The sequence below is a fragment of the Rhinoraja longicauda genome, unplaced genomic scaffold, assembly GCF_053455715.1.
Source record: "Rhinoraja longicauda isolate Sanriku21f unplaced genomic scaffold, sRhiLon1.1 Scf001761, whole genome shotgun sequence".
Taxonomy (NCBI): domain Eukaryota; kingdom Metazoa; phylum Chordata; class Chondrichthyes; order Rajiformes; family Arhynchobatidae; genus Rhinoraja; species Rhinoraja longicauda.
In genome coordinates this window covers 9,771-24,000 of record NW_027602976.1, presented here as the reverse complement: position 1 = coordinate 24,000, position 14,230 = coordinate 9,771, and the positions used below count along the sequence as shown (strand labels likewise).

The 14,230-nt window shown below is 46.4% G+C and overlaps 1 protein-coding gene and 1 pseudogene across 1 annotated transcript; both read right to left on the bottom strand.

Annotated features, from left to right (window-relative positions):
• Nucleotides 1-3,206: 3,206 nt before the first annotated feature.
• Nucleotides 3,207-4,043, bottom strand: LOC144591759 (G-protein coupled estrogen receptor 1-like). Its single transcript, XM_078395791.1, has one exon. It carries the CDS (start codon nt 4,041-4,043, stop codon nt 3,207-3,209), a length of 837 nt encoding a protein of 278 aa, XP_078251917.1.
• A 2,691-nt stretch (nt 4,044-6,734) lies between these two features.
• On the bottom strand, nt 6,735-8,471 carry LOC144591760 (uncharacterized; annotated as a pseudogene).
• Between the last annotated feature and the right edge of the window lie 5,759 nt (nt 8,472-14,230).

The following is a 14,230-nucleotide window of genomic DNA, read 5'->3' as shown; positions in this document are numbered from 1 at the left end:
ATGATTATGATTATGATTATGATTATGATTATGATTATGATTATGATTATGATTATGATTATGATTATGATTATGACTATGATATGATTATGATTATGATTGTGATTATGATTATGATTATGATTATGATTATGATTATGATTATGATTATGATTATGATTATGATTATGATTATGATTATGATTATGATTATGATTATGATTATGATTATGATTATGATTATGATATGGTGGATACATGGAGTATTTTACCCACAGTCGGGGAATCAAGAGCAAGAGGTCACAGGTTGAAGGTGAGAGTAAAATATTTCATAGGCACGCGAGGGAAAACCTGTTCACACGGAGGGTGATGGGTATATGGATTGGCTGCCAGGAGAGGTACATGAGGCAGATACTATAACAACATTTTAAACACATTTGGACAGGTACATGGATAGGAAATATTTAGAAGGATATTGGGAAAACACGGACAGGTGGGACTGGTGTAAATAAGGTCGACATGGGCTAGATGGGCCGAAAGGCATGTGCTGCATGAATCTGATTCTATGTATCTCTGCAATTTGTATAAGGAAGCTGATGGCATTGTACGGCATGCTTCCCTTCATTTACCGGGAATTGTGTATACGATTCGGGACGTTACGTTCCATTCTTGCACGTGTTCAGCGATTTGGCCCTAATGCAGGGAGACGAGACTAATGTAGATGAGTTATTGTGGTCATTATCGGCAGATTGTGCTCAAGGTCATGTTTCCATGCGGTATGACTCCTTGAATCTATGACTGTGACTCTATGACTCTCTGGCTGGGTACATTGCAGTCCAAAAAAACGAAATATTGGATGGGTTGTGATGCATTTTGCGAGGTCAAAAATAAGAGAGTATACACAGTAAATGCAAGGGCATTTAGGGACATTCATTTAAAGATGGAACTTTGGGTTCCATGAACGGGAGTAGGCGGAGAGTACAGTAATCCCCTATGGCCATTCCCCGAACAGAGAGAGAGGCAATGTGAGGGTCACTTTAAATGAGAGGAATCAATAGTCATACCGCTGGGTTGTAAGCTGCCCAAGCGAAATAGGAGCTGCTGTTCCTTGCATTTGTGTTTGGCCTGGTTAGGGAAAACGATGAGGTCCTCCAGTTTGGCAAAAAGGTTCAGAGCAGCAACTTAAGCAAAGCTCAATTCATATCTGATTGAAACGGCAAGTGACACGGAAAATAATTGGCATTAGCTGCACATAATTTTATAAACGAATTAACCCGGATTAATGTTGATTTTAATTATCAAACACGTGATGCATTTGATGTTTTTTTGTACATCGTAATTATGTCAAAAATAGCCGCAATGCTCTTGGATATAACAAATGTATTTATAGATATGTTTGGTGCTTGGTGGAGTAAACGCGCACATTTAGAATGGGTTAACAGGTTAACATCCAGTGCATCATAATTCTATCTAAAATGCGTGTTTAATATAATGTATACATTAAATCTAAAATGCGTGTTTAATATAATGTATACATTAAGCTATTTCTAAGGCGGTCCATTCCCGCTGGATCTAAGAGCAGGGGGATAAACCTAGTCAGAAAATATAGAAAGTGACATAGATAACTGTTCCTGATTATCACAGATATTTTGAAAAATGCAATCTTTTTTCGCACTAATGAGTTGTCACAAGCGTACTGGATGAATTCCACCCCCAAACCTTCGCATCGTCGGAGCACCGCTAGGCTCTCGGCATTCACAGATGTTGTGAGACTTGCAGCTCTGTTTGTACCACAGTGCTAAGCTGGTTCGAGGAAGAGCTTGAATAGCCAAGGAAAATGGGGATAGACATCCGCGCTGAGGGCTGGACATAAGTACATCTAGGTAGAGTCATAGATTAATAATCATAGAGCTTCTCAACCAGGACATTTGTCTTTCGGCCCCTCTCGTCCACACTGACCAAGTTGGCATGTTGGGCTAGTCCCATTTATAGAAACATAGAAACATAGGGAATAGATGCAGGAGGAGGCCATTTGGTCCTTTGAGCCCATTCATTGTGATCACGGCTGTTCATCCACAATCAGTAACCTGTGCCTGCCTTCTCCCCATGTCGTTTGATTCCACGAGCCCCTAGAGCTATATCTAATTCGCTTTTAAATTCATCCAGTGAATTAGCATCCACTGACTTCTGTGGCGGAAAGTTTCATAAATTCACAACTCTCTGGCTGAAAAGGTTTCTTCGCATCTCAGTTTTACAGTCATGGAGTCATGCAACACGAAGCCTAACTTTCCCATACCACTCTATGATTATCCCACATGCCTGGGTTTGGCCCAGATACCTTTCCAGGCCACGTTTCTCTACCAAATGTCTTGTCAAAGGCTTCCTGTGGTAAATTATGGTTTTGGTACAATTGGCCTTCATCGGTCAGGGTATTGAGTAAAAATGTTTGGACGGTATTGTGCCGTTGTACACGACGTCGTTGAGATTGCGTTTCGAGTTCAGTTTTGATCAACCTGCTACTGAGTAGTTTATTCGTGTGGAAAGAGTGTAAAGTACAGTTATAAGAGCTATACGGATAGGTTGGATAGGTTGCGATTTCATTCCTTGGAACACAGTATGATGAGGGATTTTCTGATTGAGGTGTACACAATCCTGAGTGAAAACGACAGAATGAATGCACAGAGTTTTTTTATCCAGAGGAGGGGAATCAAGAACCAAACGTTCATACCTTTAAGTTGAGAAAAGAAATAATAGGGACCTGAGCGGCAACGTTTTCACTCAGAGTGCGGTGGGTATATGAAACAAGCTCCCAGAGGAGGTAGTTGACGCAGGTACAATAACGACATTTAAAATATGTTTGGACAGGAACTCGGGCAGGGAATATTTACAGGGATATGGGCGATACGCGGGCATTTGGAATTGGTTTAGATGGGGTATCTTGATCAGCAGCAACGTGTCTGGTTCAACAGCCCGTTTCCCTGCCTTCTACTTCTCTAACTCTATTTGTCCCATCACCCTTCAAACCTTTCCTATCCACACATCTATGCAAATAACTAAATCTCATAAGTAGTTTCATTCTGCGCAGTCTGCTCTTTGGAAGTTTACACAACTTCGGGACACATTTGGTGCATTTGTAGATCTTATTACGTGCACACAACTCCCGTTTAATTTTGTTCAATATTATTCAACGCAATTATATTTGTAAATTCGAAAAAATATTCGGTGTATCATTTAATGTAGTTGGTTACTTTGGCAACAAGAACCATGGGCCATATGATCATGTTTTTCAGTTCCTCTCTGAACATTCTCTGGGATACAGCATAAATGAAGGTGTTCGTGCAAGAACTCAAAGAATTCAACATGTACCCTGATAACTCAGCAACGGTGAAGGGCTCATTGTAACTTGCTTCCAAAAATTGCGTGTCAGTAAATTGCACGTATATGTAACATATCAAATTAACCATCCACAAGAGAATAAAGCTGCCAGATATGGCGAGCAACAAAACGATGGATTTTCTGCGGTTCTCCATCTCTGGGTCAGTGTATTTCGCAGTACTGTTGTTTCCACGTAATCCGCTCCTTACTCGATTAGCCATTATAATGTGCCTGGTGGTCAGGGAATTAAGCAGCAAGATCAAAACATAGGGTGCAAATGGGATCAAAATAGTTTCCAGCCACAGAAATGCCGCCCAAATTGGTAATGTGTAGAAGCTTGATTTTACATAGCACGACCACTCAACGCCATTAACTACCTCCCGAGGTTCGTATATAAAATAGTACGGAATGTTTTCCACAATGCTTGTGCAAAACACCACCGCTATCACTATAGTCGCATTATTTTCAGTGCAATATTTTGCTCGCAGCATTTGATGGCAAATAGCAATAAATCGATCGAAAGTAAAAGCCACAGTGAACCACACTGAACAGTCCAGGGAAATAAAAATCATGGTCAGAATAAATCTGCACATAGTGGTGTGATTGAAGAATGAATGTGAAAAATATGCATTAATAATCTCATATAAAATTACAACAAATGTAATAACCATCAAGTCAGCGACAGCCATTCCCAGCAGGTAACGAGTGATGCATTTGGAGAGACCGCATTTTCCTCGGAACAAGATGACGATTGCCAACAGATTTGCTGCATAAATCAAATGTATATTAATAATGTTATTTGATATGAGACGCTTCTGTTCTTCCTATAAACGTCCATGCTCTACCCTGCCCCTCCACTTTTCTCGCTTTCCTTTCCTCTTCCCCCTCCTCTACTGTAAACTTTCTGAAGAAGGGTCGCGACCCAACACCTCACTCATCCAGTTCAGTTTAGTTTATTGTCACGTGTACCGAGGTAGGGTGAAAAGCCTTTCAATGCGTGCTATTTTGTCAGCAGAAAGGCAATACTTGAATACAATCGAGCCATTTGCAGTGTATGTAATACGTGATAAGCGAATGTATCCTTATTCTCCAGAGACGCTGCCCGAGTTAATCCCGCACTTTAGGTCTTTGTTTGAAATTAACCGAGGAGTCGTTTGAAATCAAGATCACGTCAGACACGGTGCTCTCCGCTGGTGATAGCTAACATATGTATATTGCACGCAAAATTCAACACCAGAAAAAATTATTGGATAAAGTAAATGCAGGTTATACATTTTCCCCCTTTAATGCGTATAGATTTCTCTGTTTCCGGATGTTGAATGTGTGCTAAGTAACTAATGATTTGAATATTCTAAACAAAAGTTTCGGAAATACAGCATGGAAACAAGCCCCCCCCCCCCCCCCATCCAAGTAACCCCCGCAACACCAGTTCTATGCTGTCCACTTTCACTGGAACCAATTTTAGAGAAACCAATTAATTTACAAACCCGCACGGCTTTGGATGTAGGAGGAAACAGGAGCATCTGAGGTTAGCCACGCGGTGAGACGCAGAATGTGAAATCCCCACAGATGTAGCAGCCGAGCTCAGGATGAACCCGGGTCTCTGGCACAATCAGGCAGCAGCTCCACTAACCGCGCCACTGTGCCTATTTATGACTATTTGAATTTGCTTTTTATAGTTCAATAATACTTTGAAGTATTGAGGAATACACGCCACAGTGAACCGCCTTGTCCCCGTGTCTGCCCACGGCCTTCAGGCCATGGTTTCCTATAGTAAATACTAATACAGGAAAATCCTGACATCAGGTTTTGGAAGCAGGCATGGTTGGCCGGCCAAATTAAGCACCATCTCCTCCTTAAACATATTGATAAAATCTGGAACTTACTATGTCTTCGTACATGGATATATACGACCATGCACTTAACTACATTGCCCCCGCTCAACTTCCTGCACGATCAATATCATGCTGGCGCATGAAAGCAATTTTCCTCGCCACAAATATGTGATCTTCAAACTTGGTTACCTATTTCTCTATTTCTACAACTCTCATTTCCACACCAACTCGTTTATGCGTGTCATTAACATCAACATGGCTTCAACTGATCCATATGATGCTCCGCCAGCGACAGCCTATCAAGCAGAAAACAACCTCGCCCCACCTGCGTCTTACTACCAATCCATTTTTGATCAAATTTGCCAGGTTGCTATAGATCCTATCGGCCCTAACTTTTCGGACGAGCCAAACTTGAAAACACACAATAAGCAGGTTGTGCCGGCGCCCGGGGGCTAGGTCACTCCCTTGGTCATTCCCTTCGGCACTGAGTGGGCAGGGGGATTAGGTCACTTCCTGGGTCATCCCCCTTGGGTCAGGTGGTTTGGGGCTATAAAGGACTTTGAGTGTTTCGACTAACATGATGAGTACGGTGTGAGTGTTCATTGCAGATTAAAGTATTGTTACTACTTACCTGGCGTCTGGCCTGATTTCTGTGGCGCCCAGACCCACTAAACTGGTGACCCCGACCGTCCCTCGCAAGTCGCGATGGACCTGAACGCTCCGCTACCCGACTCTGCCAGTCAGCCGCCTCTGGACCCTGCCGACCGCGCCGCTCTCCATGCCGTGGCGGTAAGGCTGCCTCCCCTATGGACCGACGACCCCGACTTCTGGTTTGACCAGGCCGAGGCACAGTTCGCCCTGCGGGGCGTAACTGCCGACGACACTAAGTATTTTCATGTAGTCGGCGCCCTCGACGCGGCCACTTCGCGCCTGGTCCGACCCTTCCTCCGCGCCCCACCCCCCCCCCCCCCCGCGACCGATAAGTACGGGTCCCTCCTCATAGTAGGGGAATCAACAACCAAAAGTTCATACGTTCATACGATTAAGCTGAGAAGAGAAATAATAGGAACCTGAGCGGCAACATTCTCACTCCCAGTGCGGTGGATAAACAGAACCAGCTGCCAGAGGAGGTAGTTGACGCTGTTACTATTATGACATTTAAAATACGCTTGGACTGGGACATGGGCAGGGAATAGTTACATCGATATGGGCGATACGCGGGCAATTGGGGCTGGTTTAGATGCGGTATCTTGATCAGCAGGGACGAGTTTGGCTGAACTGCCCGTTTCCGTACTGACTACTTCTCTGACTCTATTTGGCCATCGTCCTACAAACATTCCCAACCCATACATCTGTACAAATAACTTAAACTAAATAAATCTCATAAGTAGTTTCATTCTGCGGTATCTGCTCTTTGGAAGTTTACACAACTTTCAGAGACATTTGGTACATTTGTAGATCTTGCGTGCAATTTTGTTCAATATTGTTCAAGGCAATTACATTTGTGATTTGGAAAAAATATTCGGTGTATATTCGGTTATTTGGTTACCTTGGCCATTTGATCACGTTTTTCATTTCCTCTCTGAATTTTCTCTGGGGTACAGAATAAAGGTGTTTGTGCAAGAACTCAAAGACTTCAGCATGTACCCTGATAACTCAGCAATGGTGAAGGGATCATTGTAACTTGCTTCCAAAAATTGCGTGACAGTAAATGGCACGCATATGAAACATATCAAGTTAACCATCCACAAGAGAATAAAGCTACCAGATATGGCAAGGAGCAAAACCATGGATTTTCTGGGTTCTCCATCTCTGGATCAGTGTGTTTCGCAGTACTGTTGTTTCCACGTAATCCACTCCTCACACGATTAGCCAGTATTATGTGCCTGATGGTCAGGGAATTAAGCAGTAAGATCAATACATAGGGTGCAAATGGGCTCAAAATCGTTTCCAGCCACAAAAATGCCGCCCAAATAGGTAACGTATAGAAGCTTGATTTTACATAGCACGACCACTCGACGCCATTAACTACTTCCCGAGGTTCGTATATCAAATAGTACGGAATGTTTTCCACAATGCTTGCATAAAACACCACAGCTATCACTAGAGTCACATTCTTTTCAGTGCAATATTTTCAAGAGATTCAAGATAGCTTTATTTGTCATCCAAAAAAACGATTTTTTTGGACGAAATTCAGTCACCCACAGTCCAACAATAAAACATTAAATTAGGCAGATTACACAATAAAGCATTAAAATAGGCAAATTACACAACCCCAAAAACACACAAAAAAAAGAAACATCCATCACAGTGAGTCTCCTCCAGTCCTCTCCTCACTGTGATGGAAGGCCACAATGTCTTTTCCCTTCCCCTGCCGTCTTCTCCCGCGGTCAGGTTGTTGTGGCTGCAGGCCGCACCGGACGGTGAAAGGTCCGCAGCGGGCCGACCCAAGCCCCGCGATCCGGGGCGGGCGAACACGCTGTCGCTGCCGCTGCTGCTGCACGTCGGGGCGGTCGTGGCTCCCGACATTGAAGCCCCCGCCCAGCAGAGAGAAATCCCGCGGCCTATTTTAGGCCGCGCCGGACGGTGAAATGTCCGCGACCCAAGCCCCGCGACCCGGGGCGGGCGAACACGCTGCCGCTGCCGGAGCTCCCGATGTCGGCATCCACGCAGCCCGAGCCTAAGGCGAGTCGCAGCCGCTCCCGCAGCCTCCGAAGACGGCCGGCTCCGCTGATGGCAAGTCCGATCCGCGGGCTCTGCGAACCAGAGCCCTGGAGGCCGCCAGCTCCAGGAGTTGGGACGATGGTAGGCCGCAGCAGGAACGGAGACCCGACCCAGAAAACAAAGGTCGGGTCTCCGTTCGGAAGGAACACATATTTACAATTTTACAGTTCCCCCCCTCCCCCCCATACCCACACATAGTACACAAAAACAAAAACACCACATCACATCGACAATTAAGACACAAAAAAACAACAAAACACAAAGACAAATGGACCGCAGGTAAGCCGCAGCTGCTATGGCAGCGCCGCCAAAAAAAAAATGTTTAAAAAAAAATTAAAAAATTTAAAATGCTCGTAGCATTTGATGGCAAATAGCAATAAAGCGATCGAAAGTAAAAGCCACAGTGAGCCATACTGATCAGTCCATGTAAATAAAAATCATGGTCAGAATAAATCTGCATATAGCGGTGTGATTGAAAAAGGAATGTGGAAAATATGCATTAATAATCTCATCTAAAATTACAACAAATGTAATAACCATCAAGTCAGCGACAGCCATTCCCAGCAGGTAACGAGTGATGCATTTGGAGAGACCGCAGTTTCCTCGGAACAAGATGACGATTGCCAACAAATTTGCTGCAACAAAACAAATGCATATTAATAATGATATTTGATGTGAGACGCTGAATGGTTGATGTTTCATCATCTGGATTAAAATTTATTGCACAATATTTATCCGATAGTTTAAGTGGAAAATCGGTTGCAATTTTGTTCGATAGCTCAACTCAGACTAGTGTGTCTGTTCTTTGCAGTGCTGAAGTCAGAACGTAGTGCTGCAGGTCAGACACGTCTCTGCGGCGGAACCCTGGACCAAGTATTGAGCGGGAGTGTGATCTCGCTGAATTGCGCTTTGTACGAAACATGACTGGTTTCTGCAATGCGGCTCCAGGTGACCGCCCACCCTCGTTGGAGGTGGCTTTAAAGTAAATAATTTTGTTGCATTTTCTCCATTCTAAAGCTTTGAAATAATGGGCACAATAGAGAAATACATGATTTTATTCTTGTTTTCATATCGTTTGCTTTGATTGTTTAAAAATGTTGGAAGTATTCTATGTTATTGATTTCCATCCATACTTTTGACAGGAAGGTTTGCCATAAGGTGGGAACCTTAGGTGGGAACTCATGATTCATTATTTGGGATTTTATCACGGCCAGTGCAGCACCCCACTGTAAACGACTAAAGCCATAGTGCGGCCGAGAGCTCGTCTCGACTCACGTCGGCGGAAATAATGAGTAAAATCGCAGACAGGCAGCGGAGTAGTTGCGGGTTTAGGGCAATATTTGCCAAACCAAGTATCATTCTACTTATTATTACTTACCATTGGCTCTACGTCCGCATCGAGTGGGTAATTTGCAATTTTGTCTCTAGAGTGTTATTTATATTTATAATATTGATTTAAAAAATAGATATTAGCAGGTCCTTCACTCCACAATGCCTGTATCGAAATTGAGGTCATGTTCAGTCAATGTCCTCTTCCTGTTCGAGATCCATAACCCTCCATTCCCCGCGTACCCATTAACCTATTAGAAACACCTCATATGCCTCCACTATCACCTTGTCAGCGCGTCCCAGGGACACGGCACCCTCTGTATAAAAAAAGGGTCCCTACACATTTCCTTTCCCGCTCGTGTTTGAGAGAAAAAAAGGTTCTGACTCTCCAACCTATCTCTGCCTCTCATCATCGCCACTCTATCTCCACCTCCCGTTTACATCTAAATCTAGAGCTCATTACATTCGCTGGAGGCTCCTGGAATTCACCGCCAGATTCCTGAAAAGGATCTGTCAGCTCTTCTCTGACTATGACCATGTGCATTACAAAACACGTGTCAGGACCCAACTGGAGATCAGATTCCAAGTATCTTGTATCACCCAACACCGCAGAGAGCCGTTCTACGCTAATGGAAATGACGACCAAATTAACCGAAATGCACAATGCGCAAAGGTTTATTATGGTTGGGCTTAGATCTGTCTGGTTTAGTTTAATTTAGGTTAAAGAAACAGCCCGGAAACAGGCCCTTCGGCCCACCGAGTTCGCACCGACCAGCGATCCCTGCAAATTGACATCATCCCACACTAGGGGAAATTTATATCAAGCCAATTAACCTACAAACCTGCACGTCTTTGGAGTCTGGGAGAAAATCTCGGCAAAAAAACAGGCGGTGACGGGGAAAACGTACAAACCCCTTACAGACAGCACCAGCTCTCTGTTATAGACAATAGACAATAGACAATAGGTGCCATTCAGCCCTTCGAGCCAGCACCGCCATTCAATGCGATCATGGCTGATCACTCTCAATCAGTACCCCGTTCCCGCCTTCTCCCCATACCCCCTCACTCCGCTATCCTTAAGAGCTCTATCCAGCTCTCTCTTGAAAGCATCCAACGAACTGGCCTCCACTGCCTTCTGAGGCAGAGAATTCCACACATTCACCACTCTCTGACTGAAAAAGTTCTTCCTCATCTCCGTTCTAAATGGCCTACCCCTTATTCTTAAACTGTGGCCCCTTGTTCTGGACTCCCCCAACATTGGGAACATGTTTCCTGCCTCTAATGTGTTCAATCCCCTAATTATCTTATATGTTTCAATAAGATCCCCCCTCATCCTTCTAAATTCCAGTGTATACAAGCCCAATCGCTCCAGCCTTTCATAACATAACATAACATAACATAACAAAACTTTATTGTCACTCGGCACAAACACCGAACGAAATTTCAGCAGCCACAAGACACAGCAAAAAATAAAAGAACACAGGACACCCGACCCCAACACAAACATCCATCACAGTGACCCCAAACACCCCCTCACTGTGATGGAGGCAACAAAACTTCCCCTCTCCTCCCCCCGCACCCACGGACAGACAGCTCGACCCCCACCGAGGCAACCGACACGCACAGCCCCCGCAAGGGGATGGAAGGCCCCGCGGCCGAGCCGCCCCGGGCACCGAAACGTCCCGCGGCCGCACCGGGCGATGTTAAGTCCAGCGGCCGAGCCGCACCGGGCACCGAAACGTCCCGCGGCCGAGCCGCACCGGGCACCGAAACGTCCCACGGCCGAGCCGCACCGGGCACCGAAACGTCCCGCGGCCGAGCCGCACCGGGCACTAAAACGTCCCGCGGCCGAGCCGCACCGGGCACCGAAACGTCCCGCGGCCGAGCCGCACCGGGCACCGAAACGTCCCGCGGCCGAGCCGCACCGGGCACTGAAACGTCCCGCGGCCGAGCCGCGCCGGCGATGTTAAGTCTCGCAGCCGAGCAGCGCCGGGCACTGAAACGTCCCGCAGCCGAGCCGCACCGGGCACTGAAACGTCCCGCGGCAGAGCCGCGCCGGGCACTGAAACGTCCCGCAGCCGAGCCGCACCGGGCACTGAAACGTCCCGCGGCCGAGCCGCGCCGGGCACTGAAACGTCCCGCAGCCGAGCCGCGCCGGCGATGTTAAGTCCAGCGGCCGAGCCGCGCCGGGCGGGCCCCGCGGGCGAGCTGCGCCCCGGGGAAGAGACCTAATAAAAGAAAGGTTTCTCCCGCCCGACCCCACCCACACCCACCCCACCCCCCCCCCCACACCCACCCCCACCCCCCCCCACACATACACAGCCAAAAACAGAAACAAAAACCATCCCAACACCGACACAAACAAAAAAGAAAAAAAGACAAACAGACTGCCAGAGAGCTGCAGCCGTTAGGCGCAGCCAACTGCTCGCCAACTTCAACATACGACAGTCCCGCCATTCCTGGAATTAACTTAGTGAACTTACGCTGCACGCCCTCCATAGCAAGAATATCCTTCCTCAAATTTGGAGACCAAAACTGCACACAGTACTCCAGGTGCGGTCTCACCAGGGCCCGGTACAACTGTAGAAGGACCTCTTTGCTCCTATACTCAACTACTCTTGTTATGAAGGCCAACATTCCATTGGCTTTCTTCACTGCCTGCTGTACCTGCATGCTTCCTTTCATTGACTGATGCACTAGGACACCCAGATCTCGTTGAACTCCCCCTCCTCCTAACTTGAAACCTTTCAGATAATAATCTGCTTTTCTATTCTTACTTCCAAAGTAAATAACCTCACACTTATCTACATTAAACTGCATCTGCCATGTATCCGCCCACTCACACAACCTGTCCAAGTCACCATGCAGCCTTATTGCATCTTCCTCACAATTCACACTACCCCCAGCTTAGTATCATCTGCAAATTTGCTAATGGTACTTTTAATCCCTTCGTCTGTCATTAATGTATATCGTAAATAGCTGGGGTCCCAGCACCGAACCTTGCGGTTCCCCACTGGTCACTGCCTGCCATTCCGAAAGGGACCCATTTATCCCCACTCTTTGCTTTCTGTCTGTCAACCAATTTTCTATCCATGTCAGTACCCTACCCCCAATACCATGTGCCCTAATTTTGCCCACTAATCTCCTATGTGGGACCTTGTCGAAGGCTTTCTGAAAGTCGAGGTACACCACATCCACCGACTCTCCCCTGTCAATTTTCCTAGTTACATCCTCAAAAAAATCCAGTAGATTTGTCAAGCATGATTTCCCCTTCGTAAATCCATGCTGACTCGGAATGATCCTGTTACCGCTATCCAAATGCTCAGCAATTTCGTCTTTTATAATTGACTCCAGCATCTTCCCAGCCACTGATGTCAGACTAACTGGTCTATAATTACCCGTTTTCTCTCTCCCTCATTTCTTAAAAAGTGGGATAGCATTTGCTATCCTCCAATCCACAGGAACTGATCCTGAATCTATAGAACATTGAAAAATGATCTCCAATGCTTCCACTATTTCTAGAGCCACCTCCTTAAGTACCCTGGGATGCAGACCATCAGGCCCTGGGGATTTATCAGCCTTCAGTCCCATCAGTCTACCCAAAACCATTTCCTGCCTAATGTGGATTTCCTTCAGTTCCTCCATCACCCTAGGTTCTCCGGCCCCTAGAACATTTGGGAGATTGTGTGTATCTTCCTCAGTGAAGACAGATCCAAAGTAACGGTTTAACTCGTCTGCCATTTCTTTGTTCCCCATAATAAATCCCCCTGCTTCTGTCTTCAAGGGACCCACATTTGCCTTGACTATTTTTTTCCTCTTCACGTACCTAAAAAAACTTTTGCTATCCTCCTTTATATTATTGGCTAGTTTATCCTCGTACCTCATCTTTTCTCCCCGTATTGCCTTTTTAGTTAACTTTTGTTGCTCTTTAAAAGAGTCCCAATCCTCTGTCTTCCCACTCTTCTTTGCTATGTTATACTGCCTCTCCTTAATTTTTATGCTGTCCCTGACTTCCCTTGTCAGCCACAGGTGTCTCTTACTCCCCTTAGAGTCTTTCCACCTCTTTGGAATAACTTGATCCTGCAACCTCTGCATTATTCCCAGGAATACCTGCCATTGCTGTTCTACCGTCTTCCCTGCTAGGACCTCCTTCCAGTCAATTTTGGCCAGCTCCTGCCTCATGCCTCTGTAATCCCCTTTGCTATACTGTAATACTGACACTCCCATCACATCAAAACCACATTCAGAGGTTACAAATCATCAAGTAATCATTATAATACAATATTGCCTTCATTATTTACAATGCTCTCAACCCCCCGCGGTGACCAGCGCCCACGGAAGGCCTCCAGAGTCCCCGTGGTCTCCGCGTGTTCCCTCTCTAGGGTCACGCGCGCACGGACGTAGGCCCGGAAGAGGGGAAGGCAGCCGACTCTGGCAAGACCATCGACCGCCCGCTGCCTGGACCCGCGAATGGCCAACTTGGCCAGGCCCAAGAGCAAACCGACAGGGAGGTCCCACCCCCCCCCGAACGACCCTCCCCACCCCCTGCCTTGTGTCCAAACACTAGAATCGTAGGACTAAAGTGTAACCAAAACTTGAGGAACAACCCCTTCAGATATTGGTACAGGGGCAGTAACCTCTCACACTCCATATAGACGTGGAACACGGTCTCTTCGTCACCGCAGAAAATACAGGCGGTCGGCGAGCCCGTGAACCGACTCAATAGTTTATTACACACCACTGCTCTGTGCAACACTCTCCACCCCAGGTCCCCGATGTAAAGGGGAACGACTCCCTTATAGAGAGACCAGCGTCCCAGCCGGGCCACGACTTTCATCTCCAGCTCCTACCAGTTCGCCAGCCAAGCATCCTCAGTGGGGCTCAGGTACACCCCCAGATAGAGGAGGTGCGTGGTGCTCCACGCATACAACGCCATCTCCTCCGGCAGGGAGTCTACCTGCCACTGACCCACTAATAGTCCAGAACAT

Excerpts from the sequence above, each read along its gene's own strand:
- LOC144591759 (XM_078395791.1), bottom strand. The coding sequence starts at position 4,043 with ATGGCTGTCGCTGACTTGATGGTTATTACATTTGTTGTAATTTTATAT.